The sequence below is a fragment of the Cheilinus undulatus genome, linkage group 7 (assembly GCF_018320785.1).
Source record: "Cheilinus undulatus linkage group 7, ASM1832078v1, whole genome shotgun sequence".
NCBI lineage: Eukaryota > Metazoa > Chordata > Actinopteri > Labriformes > Labridae > Cheilinus > Cheilinus undulatus.
This window is the reverse complement of record NC_054871.1, coordinates 47,913,657-47,930,124: the sequence shown is the minus strand read 5'-3', so window position 1 is coordinate 47,930,124 and position 16,468 is coordinate 47,913,657. Positions and strand designations below refer to the sequence as shown.

Genomic DNA, 16,468 nt, shown 5'->3' with positions numbered 1-16,468 from the left:
ACCCAAAAGTGGGTCATAAAGCTCTTTCTAGTGGGTCAAGAATGTGCGTTAGGAAACAAAATTGTTGCAAAAGTCTAACAACAGAAGTCTTGAGTGGAGGTCATAAATTAGATCCTTACATGTGTTTACGGCTTTCTTACAATGATGTGTAAATTTCAGTATTTGTCTTAAGATTTCAACCCATTTATCTCCCTTTTGTTGGATAATAAAGCTGGTTTTCCCAAGATAACAAGGAAATTCTTAAAGAAATTTCCAAATGTGCATGCTTTCTTGGTAAAACGGAGTGATATAAGATGTATGCATGCAAATCCTTTCGAAATGATCTGCTTTTTTATGTTTTTGTTTCATCTTTTCAGTTCAAAAGTTTTTTTTTTCTATATCGGATCTAAACGGCAATATTTTCCATTTAAGATTTTGCAAATTTTTTAAAATTTGGGTTGTTATTTCTCTTAAAGAAGAGGCCCTGATGCCAGACCAGTTGAGAACCACCGGTCTATATAGTGCTGTTTTTATCTTTTAAAAGAAGTTTGGGCTGACTCTCGCTATTAATCATATATTTTACATTTGATGCACATATTACCTAAAGAAGTTCTTACCCAGTGTCTACTTTTATATAGTAATGCACGTGTAACTAACTGCAGAATCAAATGCCTTTATGCTTCTAACACAAATACACTGTAAAAGGAACCAAAAAAATCTAATACAGTAGACATTTAGAGTTTTACAATTAAAAAAGAGTGAAAATATTGTCATATTGTATATTGAATATAACCAAAAATTCAAAACCTTTCATTCTTACTAATGATACAAATGCTGCTTATAAAACTTTTATAAAATGATAATGTAATAATTTTTCATCTGCACGATATTATTTTGTCAAATACTCACTTAAATGCAAATATTCCCTGTATTTATTTAGATTTTGTATTTTGTTTTTGTCCGTGTTGTTCTCAGTTACTCATAACGTCTCAGATGGTCCTCGTAATATTCATATTTATCCTAGCACTGCTTGTCATTTATTGTAATATTCAATCCATACTGTTTATATTTTTATTTAATTATTTAAGACAGATTCTGTAACTTTTCACACGTTCACCTCTAAATATCCTGCTTCTTCTGTTATTTCGTCAGCCTCAAAAGGTTACACATTGTTCTTGTAAATATGTATATATCTTCTATATTTTCTATATTTTTCTGCCTACTTTATATGCAAATTCTAAACCACAGAGATGTTTTCTCTGGGTTTTTTTATTTCTATTGTTTTTAGTGCCTTTGTTATGTGTGAAATGGAACAGCTGAAACTTGAATTTCCTTCGGGATCAATAATAATCTATCTATGGGTAGTATTACATTCTATTTACTGAGCATTAGAGATTCAATCTGTCTGTTCCTCTCAAATCAAATTTAACATTAACCATACTGTCATTAATAATATTGTCCTACCCAATACCTCTTATAAAAGTATATCAATATATCTTAGAAACTCAATATATTGCCCAGCCTTACTGAATAGTGAAATGAAGTCAGTGAAAAGGACAGAAATTTGAGTGCCTCATGCTCAAGAAACTGTACATAAATTTAACCTTCTAAAATTTAAGAAAATAAAACTTCAACATCTATGAAGTTCTTCAAAAAGACAGTTAACATCTACACATCACCTTCAGAGGATGGTTTAGGACAGAATAAGGCAGTCAGGACACCGTTAACCCGCTGAAACGGCCCTCTGACTTGTGCACTCTCCGTCTCTTCTCGTAGAGAGGGATTAGCACTGCTTCTGGATTAAAGACGACACCATTACCTTTATCTCCCATTACAGGATTACATCAAATGGATACTCTTAACTCGCAGAGGTACGAATCTAAGCCCTTTAAAGCACATAAAACCCTAAGACAGAGGATGTAAAACAATGTTAGTGTCGCTAAGTCGCTCTGGATCCGAAGCATTGCTGGCGTCATGCTTTAGTTCTGCAGGAGGAGAGTGTTTCTTTGAAGTAAGAGTTATACTGAGGCGTTAAGAGGAAGGATGCATGTGAATAAAAGACATTACTACTGAAATGATCAAAGACAAAGAGGATCCCCAAACACTAAAGCCATGGCACTACAAAGCAGCACAGTCCTCATGCTGTTGGAGTACCCAGAAGACTTTAAAAAATTCCCACTAGCACAATGAAATAAAAGATGCAGAGCCTGTCATGTTTCTGAAGGTTTGTTATAGTTGGAAAATGAAATACTGATGTTAAAAAGCAGAAATCACAATGGCATATGAAACTGACAATCTCGGTACTTTTGCGTGAAGCCTTTTAAACTTTTGACAGTTTGTGTTCTGCATCAAAGTTAAAACAAAAACAAGTTTATGGGTTTGCGGCTGTACTCACTTGCAGACTGGTTCTGGTGTCGAGGAGAGCCACCATTTGGCACTTGCAGGTTGGATTCACAGCTGCGGCTGTTCTTGACGGGCTCTTGAGCTTGAGCTGCAGCTGCAGAGGAGCGTGTGAGGTTGGGAAGACTACGACGTAATTTTTCTGAAATAAAAACAAAAATATGTAGCCGGCTAAAGCAAAGCGACAATGTGCTTTTCAAGCAATGGTGATGATCTCCTTCGGTTTTAAAGCTAACGTAATAGAGTTTATTCTCTTCTAACATTCAACATTTAATTCAAACATTCAAGCATTTTCCATGAGCAGTGATAATTTGCGTGGCACAACAAGAAGGACCAGATGCAGTGTTTCATGTTATTGACAATTTCACCATTCACTCTCATTCTTGTATTTTGAACTGGCTGTAAATAGAGAGTGTGGGCTTTAGTTCTCACTTAACAACAATCTTTTTGCATATTTTCATACTCTTTTAGTGCTGTTTCAGGTTTTATGGGAGGCAATAGGAGTTATTTTCAACCAGTAGTCTGCTGACAGATAATCTAGCATGCGAGGCAGTGCATCAAAAATGCTTTTACAATTGCTCACACAAGTAAAAGCGTCGTATCTGCAAAAATATTTTGGCTAATTTGAGAAGTACAGTCTACTAATTAAGATGTCCAGTGCTTTTAAGTGGGCTGGTGCACATTGGTACGTGGTAAATTTTGCTCCTTGGTGTACCCACACTTCTCACCAGTTGCTGGGTCTGTCTTCTACACAGCTTTTATGATTGATTCATGATAGCAGCTAAAGAGCTGCGGATTGCAAACAGCAGTGCATCCGCCAAGGAGCCCAGAATACCTGTTCCAGCTGATACCGCCCCCAAACAAGACGTCATCAATGATTACATTAATCAAAAATAGCGGTATTTAAAATGAACAGCCAGACTGTTGATTAAAGGGTCAAGGGTAGTGTTTTTGCTCAAAGAACAGCTGGCCCATTGGCAAACAGGAAAAGTCTGGGTGTAAGGTGGCAGAGTCAGCTCACAAACACAGCAGAGACTTAGGGTGTCAGTGAGAGGAGGGGCTGTTGAATCTTTACATTTGGTGCTGACAAAACAACTAAATTCACTGCATAAAATGTTTTAATATTGTTTATGATCATTTTTATTTTCCAGGTGTATAATTTTGTTTTATTGTGTTATTTCTGTTTTGTTACTTTATTTATTTGGGGGCTTTTGCCCTCATTTGGAGAGAACAGGACAGTGGATGTGCAAAATCAAGAAGAGAGTCAGAAATACTAGAAGCATGAGTCACTAACATTAATGGCCTTATTGATCACAAAACAGTCTTTTTGAAATGGTGATACTAATGAGAAACTAGCTTTTAATTTATTTGTTTATTCTTGTTTTATTTAGGAAACTATATTTAATATTATGTGTTTCCTCCACAAACACTTACTTTATTTTAATGTAAAGTTCCATGTCCATGTTGACTCTGATCAGCTGGCAGTGTGAGATTTGCCATTTGATTCACAAGGATTTGACTTAGAAGTGACTGTTTTTGTGCTTTCTTTGTGATAAAAAAATATGTAAATATTTTATCAGGTATTACAGTTCAGCTAAAACAATAGTGAGATGTGATTTTTGTTCCAAATCAGCCCAATTAGTTCCGAAATTGAGCGACATACCAACAACACGTGATTAAGGGGAGTACCACCACTAATTTTTTTCCATTAAAGCACTGCTTATGCCTAAACAAACAACAACGTAGCTTACAGTGCAACTTAACTGGTCTCAGTTTAGGGGTTTTTGTGTGCACTTTACACTATAACTTAAGGCATCATCTAAACTGGTGCAACAGGTCCCTGCTCTTTAACTCAATACCAGACTTTTTTTCTACAGAGTAGAAAACCCAGAAAAAGAGTGGGAACTGAGGTAGGGCTCTCAGGTCACATGTACGCATTCACACATTTACTGATTTACAAAAAAACTGAAAAAACAATAAAGCATATTATTATTATTTCTTGATGAATATGTCAAATTAAAGCTATTTACTTGCATTTCTGAACAGAAAAATTAGTTTTAGTGGTTGCATGTTATGCTTGATTAATTTCTGACTTCTCAGAGAAGCCCAGTGAGCCGGCTCAAATTTGGATGAATTCAGTTTGAAATTCCTCATTCCTGTTCAAAATGGTAAAATGTGGAGTGCTCACTGAAAATGAAAGAGTCTGCATTAAAGCACTTCATGATGCTGGATGCTCATTGAAAAAAATATGACAGGTGGTCTAATCATTTGTTAAGCACTGTATATCAAAGTTTAAAATGCTGTCCCGTGGCTGTCCAAAATTTTTTTTCAACTTCAACCCTAAAAATATTTCCAATGTTTTGAGCCCTTTTGTTTCTAAGTACATTAATCTTTATTTACATGGTCTTTCCCCTCCAGATTATCACGATATGTTTGATGCCTGCTTGATTTTACCAGGTCTGACTCTCTGAAAAACTGTTAAAACCAGCTTTTGCCATTACAGTCCCTACACTGAAAAAATAAGACAACAGCGTCTTTATCTTCTTTGCAATTGTTTCTTAAAATATACAGTTTTGGGAGTGTTTGAAACGTGTCTGATTTTTTTTTTTTTAAGATTTATTTTTGGGCCTTTTCATGCCTTTATTTGATAGAGGAAGGACAGTGGATAGACTCGGAAATGCGGAAGAGAATGGGGAGAGACATGCGATAAAGGGCCACAGGCCGAATTCGAACCCGGGCCGCCCGTGCACATGGGTAGCGCCTTAAACCACTTGACCATCTGCGCCCCCAAACATGTCTGATTTTTAAGAGCAAAGTTATTTTTTGCGATCATTATGTTTACCTTCATTTTTGACTACGTTGGTCTGCAGGTCGTGCCCATGGCCCTGCAGTGAGTGGCGAGGCTGCTGCAGGCGGCTGATGATAGGCTGAGGCGAGCCACGGCTGTGGCTATAGTCAATAGAGCGGGCAGGGGAGCGAGAACGGGGCGAATTTCTGGGGGAGACTCGGGGAGAGTGTCGAGGGGACGGGCTGAAACGACTGGAGGGCAGGTGAAAGGCGGGGTGCACTGCCTCTTCTTCATCCTCCAGGCTATGTGCATCTAACTCCTGATCGCTGAATGTGCTGCGCCGAAGAGAGTGACAGGAGGAGCCTGAGCTTCTTCTGGAGGCTGTTGCAGCATACTCTTGTCTCAAACCTTACAGACACAAAAACACATCAGAATAAAACACTTTTTACTCATAAAAAACTGCAGTTCAGGTACAAGTGCAGGTACATACTCTCTTCTTGCATGCGTGCGAGTATCTGGACATCAGTGACATCATTGAGTTTGTAGGTAGTTGAAGAGCCGACTGAGTCTTCGTCCATCTCTGAGGTGCTCAGCTCGCTGTCGACTGATGACTGAGGGCTCACCGCAGGAGGATTCCTCTCTGCTGCTGAGTTTCGCTGGTGCGCTAGAAAGGAAATAAGTCATTAATATTTAACATATTCAACAAAGAAACTTTATTTTTTGGAGAGCTACAGAGACACCCATACCTGCGTTCCCTGGCATAAGTTGCTGTCTGACAATGGGCACTCTACAGGGGGTTGAGGAGGGGGAGTTGAAGCCACTGCTGTAGGGGCTGTTGGCTGCGTTTGTGCTGTAAGGACTTCCATAACTCTGCTGGTTGTAGGGGCTTCCATACAGGCTCCTTCGCTTGTTGGCTGTAAAATCAAAGGACACAACTAATTAATCGTCAAGCCCATGTGACAAGAGGAATTATTAGCAGTTAATTATAAAAGAAGCGCTTTCTATATCTAAAACAGGAGCAGTGTTCTTGTTCTTTATCAGGTTGCTCTGACTGTAAGTGGGTCTGTGTTTTAAATGCTTTATTACACATTGACGTTATTCTTCATTAGAATTTTATATACCCTCAGGATATAGCTGTAAGTGGACAAGCAGATCAGTTTGGAGCCCTGCAAGATGGATTCACCTAATGACAGAAATTTTACCTGGCTGATCTTTGTGCTTTGCGAGGTTAGCACTTGTATACATCAAAGAGTATTTGCACACTGCATGCATTTTTTTCTCTTTTACTGATTCTGATAAATAGAGTTCAACTGTGCAAAAACATCCAATAAAATATTATTATTGACTAAAATTCAGCTTGAATGAGTTTCTTTAACAGATTAGCTATTAGGAAACCTGAAATGTATCAAAAAAAAACAGTTTGACAGAATTTCTTTTTGCAGCAGCAGAGATTTTGTGCTCTGCACATCTTGCAAACATTAAAGTGTAGGTTTTAAAGAACATTTTCCTACTTTTTGAGTTTGCATATTTTTCCGAACAAAATGAGAGTAACATTAAAATATTCATTCCCTTCAATAAAACAACTCAAATCAAATTTATGAGTCCAATAATGGCAAGTAGATAATTTTAAATATCATTCCCCCCTAGTTTAACCTAGTGAGTATTTTGTTGTACGGCTGAATGATTCGGGAAAATAACGTAACTGTGATTTTTTTACCCAATACTGCAAATACGATTTATTATTTTATTATTTATGAATTGTGTCTTAAGCTCCTCATCTAGTGCACATTCAAACAAGAGCAAGCAATAATTCATTCTATACTATAACCAACACAATATCAGATTAAACTAGGACTGAACAATTTTGAAAAACTATGTTACTGTGATGATTTTGACTCATTTTGCAAACTGGATATGAACTGTTGTATAAAAAGGAATGAGACTTTTTATATAATTTCTCATATTTAATAAGAAAACCATACAAAAATTTGCACAAAATATGCCACTAGAATGTTTGCATGGTATGTAATGCATAACATCTCTGCTGCAAAAACAAGTTCTAAACTGGTATTTTGACCACATTTCAGCTCAAAGGAATGTTACATCTTCTGTGATTTGAAAACTGCAGCAGGCCATATTGCGATTTAATCTAATTTGGTTAGGGTTAGGGTTATTAACTGCCCAGCCCTGTTTTGTTGGTCATCATAAAGAATCATTCAATGTTTTTATTTGTTGAAAAGTACATAAGACTAGGAATTTTAAAAAATGGAATATTAAATCGCCATTGCAATGTTGTGAAAAAAATTGGCAATTCGATTATTTCTCTAGTTGCAATGCTTACTTTTTCTTTTTCCAAGGATTTAATTGACAATTGAAGATCAATGGTTCAGCCCCTTAAATAAACAGAATCTAAATAACTACACCATTGATCATGTTAACATCTTAATTGAGAAAAATGATGGCAGTAAAGACTCTAAGTGGAATAAATTGTCAGATTACAAATGTCAGTGGACTTATTGTTAACTTGCCCAGTATGTTAACATACTTCATCTGTAACGAATGGAAGACTCGGGTCAGTCATCCCAGTGTCTGACTACAACAGAAGCAGTGTGTTCCTGTGGCTGTAACCTTCATGAAAGCTGAACAGTGTGCTGCTAGTCTGTGAGAGTCTCTTAAACCATATGCTGAGTGTGGGCCTGATACAAAGTGAGTTCCTGCATCACTGAACAATACAAACCATTCAGCTCACACAGAGGACAATACTATTCTCTATGAAACCTAGCCAGCATCAGTCAAAGGCGCCTCGTCTCTGTCACGAGAACAGTTGTTGGACATGCTGCTGGTCACTGAGATGGCTTGGTTGTCCACTGGTTTACTCTCGTTTCTCTCTGTTTACACAGCTGGATGTTTGTAACTGGAAAGGAGCCTTTAAGATCAGCTCCTCCTCCTATTTCCTTCCACTCTCCCTCTCCTCCTGCTCTGTCCTCTTGCATTATTTAGGAAATACCATCATGTCCACTCTGCTGCTATCCGCATGGATCATCTACAGAGGAATGTCAACAACACTGCAATGTGTAGGTTTCAACAATGTTCAGTTAAAACAAAAATGGTTTGTTTTTTTTTACTTTGAAATGAGAGCCAAATCAACAGATGCAATAGACATTAAACTCCAACCTCAGACTTAAAATTAAACTGAAAACAAAGTCAGTTAAACTATATCTGTATGTGTCAAGCTCTACCGTGTCCCCCTGTAAATAAAAATAAGCACAAACACTTCATTCAGAAAAACATTTAGATTTGAGACACAAACATATCATCACTACTGTCTGTGCATGCTAAAACTGAACAATCACTGATTATAACAGAGAAACTTTAATTTTAATACAACATGGATAGGCTAAAAACAGAACTGCAAGTGCAGACTGGTCTATATGCATAAATGCAAATACTTACTCTAACAGTCTTTTAACAGTCAGGATTTCACACCACGTTCTAAAGAAGTTGTGCCCGTCGATGCCAACAGGATTGACTACTTAAGCCTGAATATTCTCTTGAGAACCTTTATTGTGAAAAAGCTTTCCAACCGGCTCATAAGAAGGGGCGGCTTCGCTTAACCAGTAGAGTGGTTAGCTTGAGGTCGAAAAATGTTCAAAGAATATACAAAGGAAGCACATCTCACATTAAAGTGAGGGAGGACAAAATGCTAGCATTCCATTAGTTGATCTGGCCAACATCACAGTAAACAAATACTCATTTGTTCTGGCAAAAACCTTCTTTAGATCATGTGTTAGAGTGTGCATACATTCTCCATTCCATAATGGCAAGATCAGACTACACAATTCCTTTTCTTTTGCGATGGCACCATTTCACACTACACAACAAACTTTATCCTGTCCTGGCTGACAGACTGGCAACATTACAAGTTAGGGATGCACACTATTTTCAGCATGATTATTATGGTAAAAAATTAAATAATGCCATCGGCAGATCTTAAAATTTGTTTATATTTACAGCAGAAATATTGGTCATACATACCAGCAGTATAAATCATATATCACCCTAAATATCTGCAAAATGTACAACTGTACCATCAGGTAAAGGTGCTTGTCTAGGGCAGTGGTTTTTAAAACTTTTCAGCCCGTGAACCCCAGAATAAAAGTGCCAGAGACCAGTGGGCCCCCACTGTCCTGAAGGTGGCTAAAGCATTGTTAAACACAGCCGAGCAGATTCAAGAATAGCACTGTGCTAACTTACTTTTAAAATAATTTTAGAATACTAATTTGATTTAAGCATACATCTCACCAAATGACCATGTTCTAACTTTACATTTAATTAATTTTTATGCATGTATTTTTAGATAAATGGGTCATATCTATAAAATCTGAAATCATTTTAAAATATCTTGTTTTTGGGAGGCATCTGATGACCTCCTCTCAGCATCTCAGTGTCTTGAACACAGGCTCCAGCTATGTAGAGGTTCCGCTCTTGTGTGTCTTGTTTAATGGAACTTGTACATTCAGTCTAACAAATGCTCTGAAGATGGCTTAGTGCCAAATGTAAGAGTGTTTGTTTATTGTGCTGTGTACCGAATAAGCCAGTGAAATGTTAGAGCTTTGCCCCCCTTTACCTGGAATTTGAGAGGATCATGAAATATAATTAAAAACAGAAATAACTGTATGCTTCCATAATTCAAAAGAGTGACAGATACTGAGATAGAAACCTTTTTAACTACTTTGATTGCATCATTTGCAAAACATAGGTGTGGTCAGTGATACTACAGGTTTGGCTGTAGCTGTGGGGGAAGGGCTTAATGTGATATCTTCTCAAGGGGCCCAGAAATCCTTGCAGCACTCCTACATTTGGTAGGAACATGTGGTAAGTTGTGGACCCAGTTTAGTTAGAGTATTCAAATGTAAGTGGTTTGATGTCAGTGTGCCTGATCAGAGCTACTCTGGAAGCACACCGTCACCTAGAAGAGACAGACTTATCTGGTCTAAAAGGATACGCAGCACAGGGACCAACCAAAATAGAGTGTCCTCAAATCAGAGTGCCCTCAAACAAGAGAAGAAGTCACAGGAAGAGATGATGCCTTAATTCTTTTCTACCAGCTGGGATTGATGCCACCGATTGACTGTGAATGAAACAGTAAGATAAGATTCTTCAGAAGGGCAGAAAAGTGAAGCCAGAATAAAGCAGCCTGATATTAAATTAAGGCCTGCAGGGATTGAATGGTAAGAAGGAAATGGAAGACAGAAAACTGCATTGAAGTCTTCCCTGATATGAAGAAAAGGAAGAAAAGCCTAAAACAGCTTCAGGCATATCATAGGAGAAGAGTCAACAGAGAAGCTTTTGTAAATAAGACAGAAGGGAACAAACTGGTGGAAACATGCAAAAAGTAGAAGAAAAAAATGTGCACCAGAAAGTTTTTGAATATTAGTGTGAAGTCAGCCATGGGACTGGTTGGGATCCCTTGGGTCAGATATGCAGGACAGCTGTCAAAGCAACACTGTGGAAAAAGTGCTCAGTTTTGGAAACACGTGTTGTGAATGTTTATCAGGCTTGTCTGGCATGAAAAGAGTAGTTCTGTCTGACTCAAATCCACCAACTCCTCCCTGTTGTTAGTTATATAAGCAAGGCGCGTCATCTAGGGATATGGGTTTAAACAGGGTGTGCACTGGCTAAAGGATTGGTTACTACTGACACACTTTAAGTTCATGTTTAAAACAATGGGCGTCTTGTTGATGTGTGTACTTGCACTACAAGTTTGCACAGACATCAAACCTTTGTTAAAAATGACAAACCAATACTAGCGTGTGAATATTTAAGGCATTCTTTTGTGAAAACATACTTTGATAACAACTATCTATCTGAATTAACGATGCAGTTGTCCTGAAAATAGGAGAAACAAATTAAAGAAAAAAAACAAGCAGTGAATGTGCTCTGTAAGTCAACATCTCTGCTTCAAAAATGTATTAAACTGGTATTTTCCATCCATCCATTTTCTATACTGTTTAGCTGGAGCCTATCCCAGCTGTCACTGGGCGAGAGGCGGGGTACACCCTGGACTGGTCGCCAGTCAATTGCATGGCTGACCAGGAACCAGGATACTTTTTGCTGTGAGGCAACAGCACTAAACCCTGTGCCGCCATGAAGCCCCTAATGTGGTATTTTGACGAATATTTAAAATTAATGTAATTTAATATTATTCTTCTGCAATTAGAACATCACAGTAAGAGACATTGCAATTGCATTCTTAATTTTTTATTAAATGCCCAGCCACATTTTAAACCAGGAACTTTTTGCTGTGAGGTAACAATGCTACGCACTTAACCAGCCCTTGAGAAAATTATTAACGTATAAATTAATCAGCTTATTTAATTCAATTAAATACATCTATATTCTTTTTTTTAATCATCTTTTTATGTTATAAAAATTTTGGACAACCTGACCAAAGCAACTTGATAGACAACTTATTCCTTTTAGAAACAGTGTAAAAAATAGTCAAAAAAATCAGGGTAAATAACCAATATTAGGCATATAAGATATGGAATTTTTACTGATATCCGATATGCCTATATCTACAAATTAATTCTAGACCATGAAGATATCAATACAGATATTTAAATGTGGTTTAGAAAAAAATCAGCCCTTAAAACACACAATTTTAAGTTTTAGGATGAACAAATAAACCCTTAAAACAAGGCATGAGGATAACAAAGAAAAAGACCTCTGCTCTGACCTGTTGGTTCAGTCTAAACTCCACTAATTTATTCATTTGTATGACTGATATTTACAGCAGTTAATTAGATACAAAAGTCTATATTGATAATAAACTTTATAGGCGAATATCTGCCAATACCAATATAATGCCAGTAGTATTGTCTATCCCTTATAGGACTGGGCAATGAATCACAAATTAGATTAAATCGCAATGTGGCCTGCTGCAATTTTCAAATCCCAGACAGTGCAAATTTTCTATAACCTAAAATTAGTTAGAAAAAAAAAAAAAAAAACAGTTAATGGAATTTTGTTTTGCAGCAGCAGATTTTATGTTCGACACATCATGCAAACATCCACGAGTCTTGTTGAGAACTTTTACAGAAGTCCTTTGCTTGATTATGTGAATTTCTTTCTTAATCCAGTAAATCCAGTAATCCAGTAAAGTACAGGTTATTAAATGGAATGAATTACTGCTTGTGTTAAATAAGCACATAAGATGAGGAGCCTAAAAATAACCATATTAAATCGCAATTGCAATATTGGGGAAAAAAATTGCAATTAGATTATTTTTGCAAATCGTTAAGCCTTAATCCCTTACCAATATTAGTCAATTAAAAAAGAAAAATCAATGAAATGAATTAAAACTACACAGAAGTCAATCTATTTAAAAAAAAAACATGCTTAAAAACATTTAAATACTAAAGTTATAAAGTGTTAACCTTATGTATCAACAATTGTATACACATTTAACAATGTCAAGAAATTAAATTACTTTGTATTTTGATTTTTTTTCTCAATGTCCTCATTTTGTCTTTAATAATTTTTCCGTTCAACTTCCTCTTTATGGCCCTCATATGAATCTAGCAGCTCTTTCAATCTGCCGCAGGTGAATTGGAGTTTTTTTTCCTGCGTAAATTCCTTTGACTCAATGTCAAAGACACCATAGCAACAGGGTTTCCATGCCAGTGTTAAAAACTGGGTGTGAAAGAGTGTAGCCAGGGGCCAGGAGGGTGTGTCTATGGTGAGTCTTATTGTGTGCAGAAAAGCTCCACTTAAAAAAATATTTTTTTTCTCTAGTAATAACCATCATCTGCTGATGAATTTAATTGATCTGAATCTCCAGTGACTCATAAGACTTATCAGAAATGCCACGTTGCTTAGTCTTTATGAGGAAGCGGTGACAACACCAGTGCCAACTGAGGAGAGATGGAGCAGGCTGGGTGGTGTCAGTGACAGGAGGGTATTTTTGGGCTCTGGGAGGATGACGTTATTCTCCTTCCACCACACCTACAGTGATATCACCACCATCACATTTAATCCCATCAGAGCAGCTAGTCATTAGTACTATTAGTAGCAAAGCATGTAGCGTTGTTCTTTACGGTCATCTCAGGTAACATTTACACAGCTCTGGAGAGGTTTTTCACTCAGAAATAATCCCAGAAAACGCCCATATAGTAATGATAAGGACAGCAGACTCATGCAGACTTTTGATTCTAATGAGACTTAGCAACAGTTGATGACAAAACCAGAAACTGCTTTTACACTAGAACTCATCGGTGCTTTTTATTTCTATATTCTGTTCATATCTGGTGGGTGGCAGATTGAATCAAGAGCCACAGTCATCCAAATCTCCTGGATTACTTGATCATTTGTTGTCAGGTGTCCTCAACAATATTACGCAACAGAGCTGAAAGGATCACAACCATCCCAGTGACAACCTTCAGTGGCCTATTGCTCAACAGGATCTGTCACATAGGCATACCACTACACGAATGGAAATGACCCCTCTCAGTTTAGCAGCAAGGATTGAGGCCTCTTCACTGAGGGACTGAGGACTATAATTAGTGGCAGTCCAAAGCTCAGATAACGGACACAGACAGAGCACAAAGAATTTAAAAAAAAAAAGCAAAGAGGACACGTGATGTACTGTACTTAGAATCACTGTAAAGTTTTGAATGTTTTTGACTGCAGAGAAATGAAAGTGTGGTGCTTTTCTTCTTGACAATTCTTTAAAGGCTGTGGGTCACACTGTTTTGGTTCTGTCTGCCATTTTAGACATGGATATAATTATTATTTTTAATGTAAAACTATCTCCACTTTGTAAAACAAGCTAACAACCTCTGTGGAGTGATGACAGCAAAAGAAAACAGGAAATCTTTCTGTCCAACACTCCTGGTAACTTGTCATCTCCCTCTTTCCTTGTTCATCATCCATGTCAATGCAAGCAACAGAAAAACAGGAAAATGTTAATTTGCATCCTGCTGCTTTGCTTGTGGTCTATCAGGATACTTCAGAAGAAATCAGCGTAATCAGACTGATTCTGTGGCTGATGCTCATTTGTGTTGTGTCCTGTTAGGAAATGCTGTTAGTTTATTCATCCCGTTTCATATGGTTATCCCAACACTGAGCCATGTTGGTGCACAGCATTTTTTTTACTCATTTCACACAAGCCAAAGAAAAGATACTTAGGTCTCTAAATAAGATATTTTGGCTGTATAATTCAAATGTTAATCACCTGTATTTAAGACCACATGAGGGCACTGCATCTATTTTAGAAACCTGACGTGTAGTTTAATATCCCAATAAACTGCATATTAAAAGAATATACTGCAACACTGTTTTTTCCAGTGTCTACTATCCAGTATGAAAATAAAAATTGAAAATACCATTATCATATTCCATATCACCGTCATTTCCATGTAGTTTGAACTTCTAAGGGGTGCACCAACACCAAAACTAGGACTGGGCGATATGACCTAAAAATCATATCACAGTATTTTTCTTGCATTTGACAGTATCTCGGTATTACAAAATTTAAAAAAGATAATGCTTTTTAATTCAAATTCAAGTTTTATTAACCCCCTTCTCCCCTTAAAACAAGCCATTGTTGGCATACTCAATTCATGTCTAAGCATAGGAGCACAAAAAAAGGATTTTTTATTTAATTTCATTTTAAGTCTCTCTAGGTTTACTTCTGTCTAACTACACTCCAGGTTTCACACTTCATCTCTATCCTGCTGAGGTGTGTTAAGCTGTTAACAACTTGAGCATGCTTCCTGATGAAGGTGTTCAAAATAAAAGGCGCAGACTTTTATTGTGAAGAGTTTGACAGAAGCAGTGTATTTAGCATTGATTTAGCTTAGCTTTGGCTGCCGTATCAGCCAGTGTTTGCAGCTAGTTTACAGCAGCTTTTCTGACCTCATTTAACATTGCGGCCTGGATCTCTGACTTCCCATGGACTTTGAAAAGAAAGTCATAAAACAGTTGCTTACTCTGTTGTAAGATGAAGAGCTGCAGCGCTAGGCTCTCAAAAAACTGAGACCAGCCAAAGCAGCACTTAGCTTCTGTTAAAGCAGCAGGCAGGCTGACAGAGACGGCACACTGATTTTGTTGAAGTATAGCCGTCAAACTTTGAAGACGTGTTGTGTCTGTTAACCACGCTTAGTTACAATGACAAGAGTGGCTGACCTTTGGTTTGTTACCTGACTACACATAATACTAGCACTAAACATGCTAGTGACTGGACTTAGCCTGAGCTGTCCATCACAAATCACTCGCTCTGCCAGCTGTGGGAGCAGATATGCTTTGCCTAGCCCATGCATCACAGAACAAAGTAGGCATTTAAACTGGTGATGACGGTGTTGCAAAAATCCACTCTGTAGCAGCAATTTTACCGGTGACTGTATTTATACCGGTTTACCACCCACCACCAACCAAAACTACTTTCATGTATCAGCCCATACCAAGCCTTGTATGCCTAAAACACTGTGATTCATGGTCAGTCAATATCACTCTAAAGCTGAGTCAGCAGCTTGGAGAAATTGTAACTAAGACAAGGACATCAGAAGAAATACAGGCTGCGAGGCATGCACTACTAAACCGTCCAGATAAGGTGTGAGTAGTAGCTCCTTTAACACACAGACATATTACAACATGTCTTTCAAGTGTTCTGCTTTTGTGTGACACTGAAATCCCCTGAACATGGTTCAGGTTACATAAAAGGGAAGCCTGCAAAAGTGGCACATTAAACGCTGACTGTTAAAATGTCAGTGACAAAGTAAGGAACTTCTGATGAAAATTCAGCACACTTTTAAAGTTACTTTAAAAACTGTAAAGGTACAACTAAGTGCTAGCATTCATTCTCATCAGTTAGTACTCTAGTGTAAGTAACTTGATCTGAAAAAAGGAGTGCATCCCTACTTAAGACTCAACAAGAATTTGAATTAATTTCACAGATGTGGGCATGAATAAATAAATAAATACTGTGCATGCCTAAAGTGTACAAAACAAATTGCCGAGTGTTGAATACTTTGTTCATCTCATGATGAGCTTTAAAGTTAGCTTTTATTTATTCCCACACATGCTGAAAGATGTAACAAAAAGAGGCTTTATGACGTGCAAAGCTCTGGGTGTTGGACTGTGGTTTATCAGACTTTAATTCCAACTACAGACAACCAAAACACAGTCACGTGCTTTCTCATGAACCCTCTGAGCTCACACTAACTTGCTACCTACATAAGAGATTTATGTCTGAGTCAGACTATGGTCAATTTGTCACCTGGTCTGTGTCTGCGAGGTCAT

At 37.4% G+C, this 16,468-nt stretch overlaps 1 protein-coding gene across 4 annotated transcripts in view; it reads right to left on the bottom strand.

Moving 5' to 3' along the window:
- The window catches only part of slain2 (SLAIN motif family, member 2), a 48,247-nt gene that overhangs the window by 12,819 nt on the left and 18,960 nt on the right, over positions 1–16,468 (bottom strand). For all 4 annotated transcript variants that reach the window (XM_041790787.1, XM_041790785.1, XM_041790786.1 and 1 more), the window contains exons 3-6: positions 5,914–6,081; positions 5,658–5,831; positions 5,222–5,575; positions 2,375–2,521 (exon numbers count right to left, since the gene is read on the bottom strand). In XM_041790787.1, coding sequence (XP_041646721.1) covers positions 2,375–2,521; positions 5,222–5,575; positions 5,658–5,831; positions 5,914–6,081 — 843 coding nt within the window. The remainder of the gene's footprint in view (positions 1–2,374; positions 2,522–5,221; positions 5,576–5,657; positions 5,832–5,913; positions 6,082–16,468) is intronic.